At 44.9% G+C, this 17,590-nt stretch overlaps 1 protein-coding gene across 3 annotated transcripts in view; it reads right to left on the reverse strand.

Annotated features, from left to right (window-relative positions):
* The window catches only part of LOC121867518 (rho GTPase-activating protein 7-like), a 101,820-nt gene that overhangs the window by 14,544 nt on the left and 69,686 nt on the right, over positions 1-17,590 (reverse strand). For 2 of the 3 annotated variants that reach the window (XM_042367496.1, XM_042367497.1), the window contains exons 2-4: positions 6,307-6,378; positions 5,961-6,109; positions 4,104-4,215 (exon numbers count right to left, since the gene is read on the reverse strand). In XM_042367496.1, the coding sequence (XP_042223430.1) occupies positions 4,104-4,215; positions 5,961-6,109; positions 6,307-6,378 (333 nt within the window). Of the gene's footprint in view, positions 1-1,475; positions 1,908-4,103; positions 4,216-5,960; positions 6,110-6,306; positions 6,379-17,590 lie in introns of those variants that run through there. The other variant, XM_042367498.1, reaches the window with a different exon arrangement.

Here is a 17,590-nt window from a genome sequence, read left to right on the forward strand (position 1 = left end):
GGGGATGACGCAAGCTCGTACTGTGACAACGAATAACCCTTTGACTATAGTAATGATTACCTAGGAGTGGGGGAGATATCCTCTTAAAACGTCATTACCTTTCAACACTCACACTAAGGTAAAAAAAAACTTTATCCTGACTTCACGCTCGGCTGATAATGGTGGTGACGTCACGACACACCGAAGGGTTCTTTAATGTGGTCACAATGATCATACGAAGAAGCTTCAAGATGGATAACATAAGCGAATAATAATAAGTTATTTATTCACGTAAATAATAATAATAAAAGAAATAACGCACCTCGGGAAATAAAAGATTTTATAGCTAAAACCATTGAGTCATATCCTCAAGTTTGGTGCACGTGACCTGGGTGGTTGGTGACTGGTTAGTGTTGGCGGGTCACCAGGCTAACACTCATTGTTTACTTACTCGCTGGGGTCAAACGACACGGCAGTATATACATGACCTTAAATATTTGCAGCCGTTCACCCCAGGAATGGATAGTCGTTTACACAAGGAGCTTCTCGAGGACACGGCTTAAAACTAACATACATTAGACCCAGTAGTTTCAAATATATTTATTTATGTTACACTGAATACCACGAACACGACTGCCTACAATCCTACACAGAATGAGTTAAATATCAACCATGTCGTAAATCAGATAAATAACGAATAAATGTATTTCTGTAAACGTCAAAGTGTTAATAAAAATAACACCGAAACGTAATATCACCTCCACGTGTAACCTGGCCTGAGGTGAGGTCACGGGGAGGAGTGGGAGGTGACCGCGGTATTGTGGGGTCATGCGGGGTGTCACCAGCGGCAGGTCATCGACAAGCTGTGTTGGGTTGAGCCTCAGGCGGGACGGAGTTTGGCGGGCTTTCACCTTGGGAGGATGACCTCACTCGACCTTGACTGAGCTGCACCTTACTCAACTGGTCATCTTGTGGTGCACATCAACAGCGAAATTTACCTGTACAATAATCTGCCTTGACACACATACACACACTGGTGATACATTCTGAACTTGTAGTGAGTTGGAACACGAAGCTGATAACTGTGGGCGAGACGGTGTACAGTACACGCTTCATGCTACGAGTACAAACAAAAATAAATTGATTGTTTTTAATCTGATTTTAAACACGAAATTGGGGAATATTTGACCGAAAATCCTGTACAATAACCCAGTCATAAATCAGTTATTGCTACATACTTGCTAGGTTCAGTTTTGTCGGTGTCGTGTCGTCATAAATTATTTACGCCGTAGTCCCTGGGGATTCGTGGATGACGCGTGACATTTGGCTAGCGTCTTAGAACAGGATTTAGGGAAGGAAAATTCTTTAGCCTAGGTGTTCACCGTACCAATGACGTCTTAACTAACTTTTCCTATAAGATGGTTTGTTGTGAACTGTTTAGTCTCATGTATACTCAACAGAGATTCAATCAGGCGACACACATACAATGCACTTACTAAATGGGGCGATGATATACAGGTGTTGGAGAAGCGGCTCATAGTGGCAGTAGCTGTCACGGTAGCCAGGGTGAGCCACATCGTACCCATCTCTATTCCAGGGAATCATCTTTATTCTCTCCCACACTCCCTCTACCCACCAACGCCACAATACTGCCTCGACGTCACCATACACTACACAATCACCACACCATTACGCACACTTTTCTTGTTTGCTTATATAGTGTGTTGATCTGTCGGGTTATATCTGCATCTACACCGATATTTCAACTATACTATAAGCATTCAAACTTGCCGAGAAGAGATGGGTTACGGCAGGTCTGGCTGTTAACAGTTTCTCGCCGGCACAGTACACTTATATCAATGTTTCATACAAGCTGTGGTCATTATACAATATCAGTGTTATAATGATACAAATTCTCATTATTTTAGTGTTAGTAATTGTAATTATTCCGTGTGTGTGTACGGCGTCGTCCCACACCACACACTGGGTCGCTTATACCACCAGTCAGTCACTACTCCACACACACACTGGTGACGCGCGCAACAGCTCACACGACGGCGTATACCCCCACCCCCTTAACTCCTCAGCCCTGGGGGTGTGGGGAGGGATACTAGGTGGGTAAGGAATAGGGGGAGACACTTGTACTGTACTTAGTAACTATTCAACCAACAACACTCCCCCTCTTTCACCCTTTCCCCTAACATGTTGATTTTAATACCGGCATCACCTGATAAATTAGACCCGCCAAATATTTATCTCACGTTATCATTATTGTGTATCTGTCAGCTACACTCGGTATGCTTAGTAAATTGACAGAAGCTTTGAGAATAAATGTATTAGTTAAACATTGACTTTGTATACTGGAGGTGTAACTTGAGGACATAAACAAGTCTTGAAGTTTTATTTGTTTTCTCAGCCGTCTACCGTTGCTTCTCTCCTCACTGGTCTTACGCCATTTAATATTCTTTAAGTTTTACTGGTTTACCTGAAGATTAGACACCCCAGTTTGTTTCACCTGATGATTAAACACACTAACTCTACCTGGGGGGTGGGGGGGGGTAAGTTGGTGAGGGTCTTAAAATGAAAGGTAATTCTTCACAAATTAATAGGGTAGGCTACTAAACTCTCTCTCTCTCACACCTACTGACTTCATAAAGTACGTATTACCAATGACGCTTCATACTTACATAAAGAAAAGATAATTACAATTTTTTTCACAACTTTCTCGGAAACACGTAAACACATTATGACGCAAAGATAATTGTTGAGTATTTCGGACATGACTCAACCAACGCGCGGCATCCTTACCGAGTCAGTGTTGTCCAGCTCAGTCCAACACACACACACACACACACACACACACACACACAGACTGATACACACAAACACATAATAACAGACACAGACAAAATAGTATAATTGTGTGGTAATTTCCATACATTATTTTTTTACGTTTTGAAAATTAGAATTATGTAAATAAATACACACAACTCTCAGTAATAAGATTGGTTATAGGTGTTAAGTGAAATACGATAGATAAAATAGATTATAGGCGGTGTTCTGATGGTCCCCAGTTCCAGGGACCTCATGTTCTGATGGGCCCCAGTCATGATGGTTAGGTTAGGTGAGTGACTTCTTAGAACTGGCTGCCTATTAACTTGCAACCCTCTACCTGACCTACAACAGCGAGTGACCTTCAGTGACCTGACCTAGACGGACAGAGAGGTCATGGAGTTTGACCTATTATATCGTTAAAAGGGTATTAACCTGACAATTGACCTCTTGTGGTTGAAACTACCCCAGTACTCGACACTACATGAAGCGGACTCGAGATGAATAACATGACCAACAGAGGTTATACACTAGGTCAGGTCAGGTCAGGTGTTCATAGATGTTACGAGATCATTTGTAAGATCGATGAATTTTCACAATGAACACTGCGACTCCTGTTGTCTCGGTAGGGTTGTCAAAATCCATCGTCCGTTGTGTCATATTGTTCAACACATCTCCGTAAAGATACTTTTTTGGAACGAGTTACCTTAGACATTCCTAGTTTATTTTACTTGATTAACCTAACCTAACCCACTCTCTTATCCTAACCTAACCTAACCCACTCTCTTATCCTAACCTAACCCACTGTCTTATCCTAACCTAACCTAACCTAACCCACTCTCTTATCCTAACCTAACCTAACCAGTCCCCTCTTCTCACCTAACCTATCCAGAGAAAAATACATGTGTGTGTTTATGACATGTATGTTTGTGACGTGTATGTGTGTGTGGCGTTGTGTTTACATATGTTTGTGATATGTACGTATGTGTGTTTGTGATATGTACGTATGTGTGTGTGTGATGTGTGTGTGTGTTTGTGTGTGTGTGTGTGTGTGTGCGGTATCCCACAGTGGTTTATAATCGTGGGAAGTGTAATGAGATAAGAGATTTCCGAGATATTTTATTATTCTTGTTAGCCGCCAGTGAGAGAGAGAGAGAGAGAGAGAGAGAGAGAGAGCACACAAACACAAAATCAATCTGTGATCTCAACACCTGCACACCCCATCAACACCTGCACACCCCATCAACACCTGCACACCCCATCAACACCTGTACACCACCTCCCTGTCTTACCTGTGTTGGGTGACCGCTCGTGGACGATTCTAGACCACCTGCGGGAATGCCTGACGAACATCCAGTTGCCTGACAGTGCACATTGTTGTTCCTCATCGTCTGACTCCTCCGCCTGTAACAACCACTGTATTAATAACACCATGATGCATAGTTATACACGAGTTATACATAGATATACATAAAGTTATACATAGATAAATATGGAAGTTATACAAAAATACAAAGAAAGTTAGTCACATCTAGTATACATGAACTATATATATGGTTACTACTATTAATACTAGTGTTTATATACAACTACTACTATTGCTACTACTACTACTACTACCACTGCTACTACTACGACTGCTGTTGCTGCTACTGCTGCTACTGTTAGGTTTAGGAGGGAGATGGAAAGGAACTGGTTCACAAATAGGGTGGTGGACGAGTGGAACAAGCTTAGCAACTTTGTAGTAAGTGCTGGAACGCTGGAAAGTTTTAAAAGGAGGCCGACCGGCCTATTGCAGACTCCTTATTTTCTTTTGTTCTTATTACGACTACGACTACTACTACTACTACTACTAATAATAATAATAATACTATCATCTTTTTACTATTTCCCACAATCATCACCTTACCTACCCTACCAATCTTCCTTTCCTCTTAATTCACCCTTCTGCTCCTCCATTCCTTGTCTCCTCTTTCACTTATTCCCCACCTCCTTCCTTTCCTATTAACGACCTTTCCCCAGCTCGAGACACACTTACTGGGAACATTCTTAGCACGAGTTTTTGAGAATCTACTTTACACTTGGTTGATGACTAAGTCCACAGCTGATCACGTGAAGATTAGGACCCCCCCAAGCTTATTTCACCTGATGATTAAACACCCTAACGATATCTGGGTTAGGTTAGGTTAGGTACGTGTGATTAATCTTAAGGTGAAATAAACAAAGAGAATTTCAATCCACATGTTTTAATCTCTCAACACACACACACACACACACACACACACACACACACACACACACACACACACACACACACACACACACACACACACACACACACACACACATACACATTTTCCCATACTACATGTTACTCAGGCTCCTCCGTCACAAAGCTTATAACGTCAACATAACAATAAACGGATGTGGGAAATCTGATCCGCACAGCACTCCGGATATACAGCTTAAAGGACGTATATGTGTGTGTGTGTGTGTGTATAATGTTGCAAGATCACGTGTAAAAAAAAAAAAACCCAAGTGTCTCTCGGGAATACTTTGCACAATTTTGGAAACCCCACAGGAACTTGGTATTAATTATATCATGTGTTTCCTGGGTATGACAGACGCCTTTTTTACCAGTGACAACCTGACCTTTAATACTGATGACCTTTGACCTTTAATGACTGTGAACCTTAATGATACTCTTTATTATTAGCCAAGTTTCACCATAACTGAGTCATTATCTAGATCTATGGTGTATGTGTCACCCCTCTCTCTCTCTCTCTCAGACAAGCCCAGTCGACCCTAGTACCTATTGAGACACCTAGACCACTGCCTCCTCCTCCTCCCAGCTCCAGTATAAGAAAGGTCCTGTAACTAGTGTGTACCAGGCTATGTGGTGCTCCTTATCCTCTCCAGCAGGCTCGTTGAGATCCCTGACACCTGACACCACCTGATACACCACACATATAACACTGACATGAGAGAGAGAGAGAGAGAGAGAGAGAGAGAGAGACTACCTGTATCACCAAATCTTCTCATCTCTAATTTCTTCCTTATTTTTCTTAATCTTCTCCCTGCCCTCATTCTACCTGGCAGATCCTTCCTTATCTCTTTATAAATACTACATGACACCACCTCCTCCTCACCTTGTTCTTCCTGGCGGAGTCGAGACGTATCTTGGCGCAGCGGTTGAGGGTGCGAAGTCTCCTGAAGAGCGCCTCGAGGGAGTCAGTATCCAGGAAGGTGTGGTCACGCTCCACGCACATCAGATCCAGCGGGAACTGCAACTCTGTCGCTACATAAAACACTCCGTCAGTCATCACTCACAGGTTAAGAGGGAAAAAAGTAATTCAAACAAAAGCTTCAACAATACTGATAGATTTTGTTGAATCATGTAACAGAAAGTCCTCTTTAAACTAAACATTACACACGTACACGCACACCCCCCACCCCCCACGTACACACACACACACACACACACACGACACTTACCTTCGTACATTTGGGCATACTGAGGGAAGCCAGCTGCCCGTAGCCACTTGCATGCTTCTATTGCTTCCAGTTCTGTGGGGAGAGAGAGAGAGATGTTAATCATAGTCTACATCTGGCAACACTGACTACTAGAGAACCTACTAGTTGAAATAGTCTAATGATAGTCACAACTCTACCAACACTGCTCACATACTATAAATATTAATTTTTGTCGGTAATTTCTGTCAATATACTGTCCGTCTGTATGTCACGAATGCTTACGAATACAAAGTTTACGAATTTATTTGTTATTTGCCACTTAGTCGTGCACCCACAGATAAATACAGGAACACGCAAGAGTAACTCCCCCGTCTACCGTACACTGAACTTTTAAGTGCTAATTCCCACCGCGCGAAGACACTTTAACTTTTAACGCAGTTGGCCCTTAAGAACTCTCAGCTGTCACAAGTTTTCTTTGATAAGTCCTCGAAGAAAACTTGAAGCTTTAATACAGAGGCTTAGGAATGATTTTGGTATGGGGGGGAAGGAGGAAAGTGGGGGAAGGAGGTAAGTGGGGGAAGGAGGTAAGTGGGGGAAGGAGGTTAGTGGGGGAGGGAGAGAGAGGGGTATAAGTTCCAATTAGTGACTCCCCTAATCACTACTACCAAGCACCCGTTCAGAAAGGTTTGACAGCTGAGTCAAGGAGCGCACCACCACGCCCACAACACGAGCTCTGGCGGGGTAAGAGGGCGTACAGTACACCACACACACACACCACAGACCCCAGGCAGTGTGAGGGGCCTGCAATCAGCGTATCGCCGCCCACTACGCCCACGATGAGTGACACGGACCACTGGAGCTCTGTAATAAGGACACCACCACCGCCCCTACGTATCTTGTCTGGTTTGGCGTATAATCTTGTAATAATAGGGGGGATATGTGACGTGTGGAGGGCGGCGTATTGGAGCGTCCGAAGATGTGCGTAATGATGACGTACGTATGCGTGTTTAAGGGGCGTGTCCGTAGATGTATGGGCGGGGTGTGGGTGGAACCGAAGATACGGAGTCAATATGGCGAGAGAGAGAGAGAGAGAGAGAGAGAGAGAGAGAGTCTGTGTGTGTGTGTGTGTGTGTGTATGGCTGTCAGGGAAGGGTGGTGGAAGGTAAGACGTACACAATAGGACGTGAGGGAGGCACCTGCATATATTACATATAAATAAACATATCGCTTTGTACACTCGCCCGCCATAAATACACACACGTGTACTTTGTTCTGTAAGATGACACTGTTACCATGTCTGTTGTGTACACGTGATAGATATTATTATTATTATTATTTATTACTGGTTTTGTTATTAATGTGCTCTATAAATATCTTTTTAACTATTGTTTCATGTCGTGGATGAGAAAAGTTTGCTCCAGTAGGTAAATATTTATATACCTGGTCCCTCAGTGTTTGTCTCTTCCGGCCCTCCAGACAAGAGACTCCGAAGACAACAAAGAGACGTAACTCCAGCTGGTAAATAGTATACTGTACACCATGTGAGGATTATGACCATTAGTCACCTGATGCCTCGCCGTACGACAACAGGAACCCAGTTTATCCGAGTGGTGGCTGATTAGTGCTGTCGGGCGTACGATACTGGCGGACGTATGCCGATTATCTTTCAACTTCATCCTAAAATGCAGGTTTCTTTTATCGTCACCTCTCTTAGGGCGATTAAACGGGAGGAGTAGATGGATTTGTCTATGGTATATTGTTGTGTGTTTTGTATACGACCAGACGACTGTGGTTTTGGTCGCAGGATGGAGACTTGGTTTGGCTTATGTAAAGAAGAATTAAACCGACTGTCACACACACACACACAAGGAAAAACGACGTGACCACACCAGACAAACAAGAGGCCAACTACTATTCACAAGTATAGACAGACAGATAAAAGAGCTGCCCCCACCATCACCACCACGATGTAGAGCACAAAGAAACCCTAAGGCCTACTTCCCGCCCTCACCCAGGCCTATTCCCCAGCAACACGTAGAAAAAAAAAACTATGATTGGCGGGTAGCTGTTTGTTTACGTAGGCCTGTTTACTACCGACTGTTTGTTTTTGATTCTTTGTTTACAGGATTCTACGACTCTGGTCTCGGATTCTCACGATATTTTTAGATGCTTGAGGTAGATCTATGGATACCTTCCACTAGATGACTCACTGATTAACTGACTGATTGACTGACGGAAATTTTGTGACTAACACCCCTGACCCTCTCACACCACTAAGCTCCCCACTACACCCCTGGCCCTCTCACACCACTAAGCTCCCCACTACACCCCTGGCCCTATCATACCACTAAGCTCCCCATTACACCTGGCCCTATCATATCACCTCCCACTACACTGACCCTCTCACACCACTAAGCTCCCCACTACACCCCTGGCCCTATCACACCACTAAGCTCCCCACTACACCCCTGGCCCTATCATACCACTAAGCTCCCCACTACACCCCTGACCCTCTCACACCACTAAGCTCCCCACTACACCCCTGGCCCTATCACACCACTAAGCTCCCCACTACACCCCCGACCTGCCAATATCACCCGTCCCTCATGAACTGGTCAGGCTCCAGGCGGGTTGGGGTAAGGTGTGAGGGGGGACAGGAGGCCTCATGAATACGTCCGCTACTTAACCTACATACATCTGTGGGCCGTCAGGAGCAGCACCAGCTTCTTCAGGGGCAGAGTACGGCTTCACCTTCCTCTGTGTGGGAGGAATAATTTACATCCTCAGCCTCGAGTTCCTCAAGGTTCGTATACTCTGAATTCCTGAGCTGAGTTAATCCTCTAAACGGAACCACTACTATTTCCTAATCCTGAACTTTAGATTTAATTAGGTTAAGTTATGTTAGGTTAAGATTAAGTCGAGTTAGGTGAGGTTAGATTAGGTTGGGTAGGGGTAGGTTAAGTTTAGTTTGGTTTTTGGATATGTATTAAGTTAAATTTTTCTCATAAAGGGAAACTTGAGGCGGATTGACTCACTTACGAGGATGGATTACTTGTCCGTCGGATATATTTACCTTATATCACTAAATCAATTGGATATACTTAAGAAAAAATGACAAAACAGCCGTGAAAATGGTGCCTAAAGTATACTAAGACTCTACTGTAGCTAATATAGGTTCTAGGAAACACAAAATACGCGAAAAACTGGTGAATTTGAACCCAGGGCCCTCTCTACCCCAGCAACCAACCAATCAAGTGCGGCCAACACGCCCAGCGGGTGTTACGCTAGGGACCTGGCCACTCAGCGGGTCATCAGCAACCCGTGGAGAGAAGAATGGCCCCGCGACAAGCATTTCACGGCCCCCCCCCTGACGTTATGCTGTCTGCTGGGGGTCTTGGCGGCTCATAAATGTGACAGTTCCAACCAGTAGCTAAGGCCTCAGGGGGGTAAGGGGGCGCTCTCTCACACAACCCACGATAAAAATAAAAAAAAGAACATCAACGGACCCCAGATTCTCTCAAAGGTTCTTATCGCCTGAAGACTCGGGAGGGAAGGAAGGGAGGAAGGGGGGTGTGACAATGCATCTAACGGCGTCTCTTAGCTGTGACACAAAGATGGATGACCATAAATGATGTAGCAATTGCAGACGAGACTCGACCAATATCCTAAAGGTCCTTAGAAAAAAAAGAGTGTGTGTGTGTGTGTGTGTGTGTGTGTGTGTGTGTGTGTGTGTGTGTGTGTGTGTGTGTGTGTCCATATTCACGTCGTAGTTTAAGCGAGTCGGTTAGATACGCCCTCACACCTCCAGCCAGGGGGAAGGAGAGGGGAGGGGGAGGGGAGTTTTAAGGCAGGAGGAACTTTTTAAGACTCCAGATGCAGAACTTTAGGGTTTTAAAGGGTCATAAAGTCACCGGTCGTTATATCAGTAGATCTTTAGGCGGGATTTACTTTATTTAAGGTGAAGTAACTTGTATCAATGTTAGTCTCATTATAAACGTGTTCTCTCTCTCTGCTGGACAGGTGGGCTTAAGATAGGTTAAAGGGGACACATTTAAGGTAGAGATAAGGGAGAGATATGATGAGAGATGGAGAGAGAGAGAGACATGTGGGAGATAGAGAGACAAGAAGATAAACAGAGGGTATAGATACAAGATAAAATTGTACAGAGACAAACAATGACACACACAGAGAGAGGAGAGAAGAAGAGACAAGAGAGTGTGACGTACTTCTCGGATAACCAATCTCCAACTAACTGAGAGGCGGGTGGGCGGGTGGGCGTGGGGAGGAGGAGCTAGGGTATGACTGTGATGGAGGAGGGGGTGAGGGCGGGGTGGGTGTGAGGAAGAGGGTGGGGAGGGGAGTGAAGGAGGAGGAAGTGGGTTGAGGGTGGATGGGCGTGAGGGTAAGGGAGAAGGGTTAAGGGTGGGCGTGAAAGGACAGAGGATGCACATCGTTAGGGCACCTGCAATGGGGCAACAGCTGGGGGTGTGGGCGTGGCGGTAGTGATAATGATGGGTTGCAGGGAGTAATGGGCGTAGATAAGATACGGCGTAGGCGAGCGTATGAGGGTTAAAGACAGGAAGCGTCAAGAAGTAATACAGGTGTAAGTGAAGTCTGGTAATTGATGACGGAAAGAAATAAAAATAAGGGTCTCTCTCTCTCTCTCTCTCTCTCTCTCTCTCTCTCTCTCTCGTGAAGGCCGCCACTCTGGAGTTTCAGGACGGACATATCACGTTGCTTAATGAGTAGCTCTAAGTGGGTGAGCCTTTAGCTGTGCCGACCCTCCTTCACAGCTGTTACCGCCCACCCACCCACCCCACCCACCCACCCCACCAGCTCTGGGTACGGGTGGGGTGGGGTGATGTTGGCTAAGGCAGTAGTCGAGTATGGATGATTTATTTATTTGTATTTATTTTTTATTAAACGAACAGAATCACGTGAAAGATCTGGGGGGGTTAGGTTAGCACTAGGTTAGGTTAGCACTAGGTTAGGTTAGCACTAGGTTAGGTTAGCACTAGGTTAGGTTAGGTTAGGTTAGGTTAGCACTAGGTTAGGTTAGGTTAGGTTAGCACTAGGTTAGGTTAGCACTAGGTTAGGTTAGCACTAGGTTAGGTTAGCACTAGGTTAGGTTAGGTTAGGTTAGCACTAGGTTAGGTTAGCACTAGGTTAGGTTAGCACTAGGTTAGGTTGGGTTAATCTTAAGGTGAAATAAATTGGATTGACTAATATTTATGTGGTCTGGCAAAGATTTTTTTATTGTGTGGCATAAAAAAAAATAACAATAACAGCTTCTTCTCACCCCACCACACACACACACACACACACACACACACACACACACACACACACACACACACACACAGAGGCCATAAATAAAACATTCCGTCGTCTTTTCCACACATAAAAACCTACAGTAATCTTAAACCGTCCCCAACCTCTTTTGAGCCCACCCGTCCGTGTGTCTGTCCGTCTGTTCGTCCGTCTCAAGGTCTCTCTCTCTTTCTCTCTCTGTCTCTCTCTTGGTCGCTCTTATCAATAACATCTCGTTCTCTGTCTGTCACTCCTCCCTCCTGTGTCAAGTCCACACACACACACACGCACACACACACACACACACACACACACACACACACACACACACACACACACACACACACACACACACACACACCTGCGAGTAAGTCTATTAGCGGCTGTCACCCATGGGACTACATAAAAAACGCCTGATGTCGCCGCTTGACATATGGTTTTACTTAATCTGACACTAGCACGGCGTATAACTGACACTAGCACGGCGTACATCTGACACTAGCATGCGTATGAGACTAGCAAGGTGGGAAACGCAGAAGGAACAGGTTTCGCCCCACATCAGGTACAACGCAACTTTATGGGAACACCAATATTTTTTCGGGGTGACGTACAGTGCTGAAATACGACCTTATATACGCATCCCCGTAAATACACGTCCTAATACGCCTTTAACTTAAATACAAATACTCAACATTTACGTACCACCACATATACGCACCCCCACATATACGCCCCATCACATACGCACCCCAATATGCAACCCCCTCCCTGTACATCCTGTGGTGATACGCCAGACACCAAGACGTGATCTTCTGCTCACTAGACCAAGACTTGTGGTGACGAGGCGACGTGAGAGTTATCCACACGCTGGCTGCCTCCTGTGTGTGTGTGTGTGTGTGTGTGTGTGTATGTGTACAGATCAAGTGATTCGTGGCTGACAAGACTGTGTGGTAAGAGAGAACATACATACATATACATATACATACATACATACATACATACATACATACATACATACATACACTATATTACACACGCACCCAACTCATTTCACTGATTAAACACTAACACTACCTGGGGGAGGGGGTGTTAGTGCATTTAATCACCACATGAAGTAAGCCTGGGGTGGTAATCTACAGGTGATCACAGGTGAGACAGTTCACCTTCTCTGGTGTTTCCATAAATGTCAAACACAAGGAGACCACAAACATTCAGGACGGACACAAGCAACACACACTAGACAAAGGTTTAACTACGAAGGGTTTAACTGGTTTAACTATGGATGGGTTTAACTGGTTTAACTACGGAAGGGTTTAACTGGTTTAATCTGGAAAGGTTTAAGTGTAGTTTAACTAAGCATGTGGAAAAGCATATAAAAGTTAACCTAACCAAACCAAACAACCAACCAAACCAAACCAAACCAAACCAAACCAAACCTAACCTAACCTAAATGAGTATATAAACCATAACACAATCATGAACTCTTTAACATAGTCAACTAAATATTATTAACCTTAATTTAAGACTGTATACGACACCAAGTAATTTAGTTAATTTATGTTAAGTTAAAAAATAAACACACAACAGAGAGAATTTTAACACAACTAAACCTTATTGTCGACTGTAAGAGAGAGAGAGAGAGAGAGAGAGAGAGAAAGGAAAGTGAATAATGCCGAAATCTCTCTCTCTCTCTCTCTCTCTCTCTCTCTCTCTCACCACTAAGACGCGACACTGAGACACACGCGGGACAAACCAGTGCAGCGGCGGTGAGAAAGATGTCTCTTACTCTACCATTTGCTGAGGCTTAAGAGAGGCGGACCTCCTACCATAAACCCAGACCACAGGGAAGGGAGGGGGTAGGGGAGGGGGGGAAGGAGGGGAGGGGGAGGGGGGTGGGAAGGAGGGGGAGTGGGGAGGGGTGGGAAGGAGGGGGGAGTAGGGTGGAAAGAGGAGGGAAGGAAAAGAGGGAAGAGGAGGAAGGAAGGAAAAGAGGGAAGAGGAGGAAGAGAAGAAAAATAAGGGGGTAGGGAAGCAGTTGGTGTCGTAAGTTAAGGGAGCCAATGAGAATCCCTGTTTATATCCTGGAATCTTCAATGGACCAATAAGATGAATCCACGTATACTGTAATGCGTGCCTGAAACAGGAAAATTTGCGTTCTCACACCTTTAATTAAGAGGAAAAAATACACAGGTAAGATCACTCGAGGACTTGTTTCCATGGTTGGCTGTGTCGCTTCACCTGCCATTGTCTCAGTCTCCTTCAGTCACCCGAAAAGAAAAAGAAAAATGAGAAAAAAAATTAACTTCACAGAGGGTCGGTGATTGGTGTGTTACAATGAGGACTCGAGGAAACTAGGTCACAGCTGAGAGAGAGAGAGAGAAAAGAGAGAGAGAGAGATAATTTAATTTATCACATAATGCAACCCTCCATCACCTCTCTCTTTCTTCTCTCTCTTTCTCTCTCACACACACACACACGAGAGAGCTGACAGGAGGAACACAGTAAAAAAGGTAAACACTTATTTGGTCAAGAATACTGTGAAGTTAACTCAATGTCGACGCGACGTATATGCAAATTAACCGCCAAGGAACGATGAGGAGAGACTCTGGGGGTGCGAGACTTAACGAGAGAGAGAGAGAGAGAGAGAGAGAGAGAGAGAGAGAGAGAGAGAGAGAGAGAGAGAGAGCATTGGCTTTGGTATCTGACTCTCTTGTTCATCTCCTTCCCCTTCCTCCTTCTCTTCTCCTTCTTTTCCCTCCTACCTTTACCCCTTCTTCCTCTCCTCTTCTCCTTCCTTCTCCCTTCTCCCCTCTCTTCCTCCTCCTTAATCCATTCTCCCACTTCCTTTCCCCTTCTTCCCCTCTCCCCCACCAACAAAACACCATCCTCACACCCAATTCAGGAACACTAACTAAAGCCTAATATATGCAACACACACAATGAACCTCGCCGACTTGAAGAAAACAGACAATGAGGTCATACTCCAAGTCATGCTCCAAGTTATGCTCCAGGTTATGCTCCAAGTCATGCTCCAAGTTATGCTCCAGGTTATGCTCCAAGTCATGCTCCAGGTTATGCTCCAAGTTATGTTCCAAGTTATGCTCCAGGTTATGCTCCAGGTTATGCTCCAAGTTATGCTCCAAGTTATGCTCCAGGTTATGCTCCAAGTTATGCTCCAGGTTATACTCTAAGAAATGCACCAAGTTATGCTCCAAGTCGAACTCCAAGGAATGCTCCAAGTCGTACTGAACGTCTGAATATTGTTGACTAAAATAACTTAATGTTTGATGTTATATGAGCGAGTAAGAGCCGTTCCTACATCTCCATTTATGGCTGATGGTTACCTTACCACCTGTCAGAGGCGTGAGGGTGTGAGGAGTGAGGAGGTGGGTGTGAGGAGGTGGGTGTGAGGAGGTGTGAGGAGGAAGGTGTGAGGGTGTGAGGAGGAAGGTATGAGGAGGTGGGTGTGAGGAGGAGGGTGTGAGGAGGTGGGAGTGTGAGGGTGAGGGTGTGATGGGGTGGGGTGGGGTGGGGTGTGAGGGTGGGTGTGAGGGGTGGGGGTGTGGTGTGGGGGGTGTGAGGGGGAGGGGAGAGGTGTGGGGGTGAGGGGGTGGGTGTGAGGTGAAGGTGAGGTGTGAGGAGGGAAGGTGTGAGGGGTGAGGGTGTGAGGAGGAAGGTGTGAGGAAGGTGTGAGGGTGAGGGGTGAGGGTGTGAGGAGGTGGGTGTGAGGGAGGTGTGAAGGTAGAGGTGTGAGGGAGGGTGTGAGGTGAGGGGTGTGAGGGTGGGGTGTGAGTGGTGAGGGTGCGAGGGTGAGGGTGTGAGGGTGGGGTGTGAGGGGTGGGGATGGAGGGGTGAGGGAGGTGTGAGGGGTGAGGTGTGAGTAGTGTGGGGTGCGAGGTGGGGGTGGGGGGTGTGAGGGTGAGGGTGTGGCACAACAAGTGAGGCGTGACACAGCAACACCCCTAGGACCTTTAAGAGATCCATCTTCCTCTCAAGTCCTCCCTGTCTCCGACGCTGCTGACACCTGAGGATAAATACCTAAATAAACATGTAACCAACCCATAAACCTCACCTCTCATGGCCCCACCACCCCCCACCTCACCCCCCCACACCTCACCCCACAACCCCCCACAACTCCCGACACTGGCAGACAATAGTGTTTAGCTCGGGGTGAATGGCGATGGATAGCAAGACAGTTATATCTCAGGAAAATATAAATAATACTCAATATTAAGTAAAAATTCAATAAAAATGATAAATTGTGTTTTTTTATGAGAAACAAGATGATTGGGAGGTAATATAAATGTAAATTAGGTTAATAACAATAATATGGTAATCACACACACATTTATCTACACGACAACAATAACAAATGGTCAATGATTTTCTTTCATAAATGGTAAAAAGAAAAATATACAAGGTACTAAATATTACCTACACACACTACTAGACTGACAACACCAAACAAATCACGATGATGAAGATTTAACAAGACATGAACGAGGGACGTCAGCCAACACCGAGGTAAGAACAACTCGGCACAACTTTTAGATCATATCTGCGACAGAGAGTAAACTAGCCCGTCACTCTCCCTCAGCGGCCTGATGAATGTAGCAAACACAGTGTATTATTATTATTACTGTGTGCCGTGACGCTGCTACTTCTACACCCCCTCCTCCTGTTGCCTGCCATTCATGCCCCCTTCGTGAACAGCTGTCAGGACAACACTCATAGGGGGGGGGAGGGGGGGGTGGGGGAGAGGGGAAGGGGGGACGGGGAGAACAATTGAGAGCCGTCTACAGCCTAGTTGATGTGGTTGTGTCGTGCGCTGTTTATCTGACCACCTGTGTAGGATGAAAGGCCAGGGCCCGAGTGTGGCTTTTGCCTAGGTTACTGCCTCGCTCCTGGGGCCTGCTGGTGCTGGGGCCTGTCTGGCAGCATTCCTCCACTTACTGCGCATGTCCCAACACACACACACACACACATGATCAATTAGAATATTCATCATTATCCTGAATCCTCTCTTGCTTGTGTGTGTGATGGATGAAGGGGGTATAGGAACCTCAGTGAGAGAGAGAGAGAGGCGATACGATACAGCAAAGTCAACAAGTAGAAACATTCATGCATACTTCTTTATATCCTCAACACACACACACACACACACACACACACACACACACACACACACACACACACACACACTAGCCAATACTAATCCAAACAAAACCATAAATAGGTCTTACACAATGCCTCTTCCCAAGCACCTGACTCATTAAACCTGGCAACTAACTGAATATAAAACAAAAAAATAAAAAATAAAAACAATCGATTAATGATAAAAATAAGGCAATCACTCAACAGAAAAAAATCTTCCCGAAAATTTTAAGAGAAAAATAATTGTTTGGTCATGAAAGAGTCAAAACAAACCACATATCATCGACTTTATTGAACATAATCACAATATTAAATCAGTGTCGCGTAAAAAATAAATGATTAACGTAACTCTCCTTCCACAGACAAACTTTAAAACGTAACTACTCGACACACAGACAAATTCACGGTAAACTCGATGGATATATGCCACCTGAGACTAATTATGTCTGTATGAAGCCTTGTACGTCAGCTTAATTCAATTATTTCAACGCCAAGCTTTTGTTGGGGAAAATCGCTGACGTCATGGTGTAGGAATATAGCTTTATTATTATTATTATTATTATTATTATTATTATTATTATTATTATTATTAACATTATATACTATACTAAACTATGTCAAATGAATACCAACAGAATTATCATCACTATTAACAGTCACCACCATCATCATCATCACCACCATCATCATCACCATCATCATCATCATCTCCCAAGTAATAATTATTATCCCCGGCCTTCCCTGCCTCCCGGATCTTACAGTAAAGATGAGAAATAATGTCTGTCTGTGTTCCGGGCAGCAGGGACCTTTGGGGACCACAACGACATAACAACCAGCTGAG

The sequence above is a fragment of the Homarus americanus genome, unplaced genomic scaffold (genome assembly GCF_018991925.1).
Source record: "Homarus americanus isolate GMGI-L3 unplaced genomic scaffold, GMGI_Hamer_2.0 scaffold23598, whole genome shotgun sequence".
Classification (NCBI taxonomy): domain Eukaryota; kingdom Metazoa; phylum Arthropoda; class Malacostraca; order Decapoda; family Nephropidae; genus Homarus; species Homarus americanus.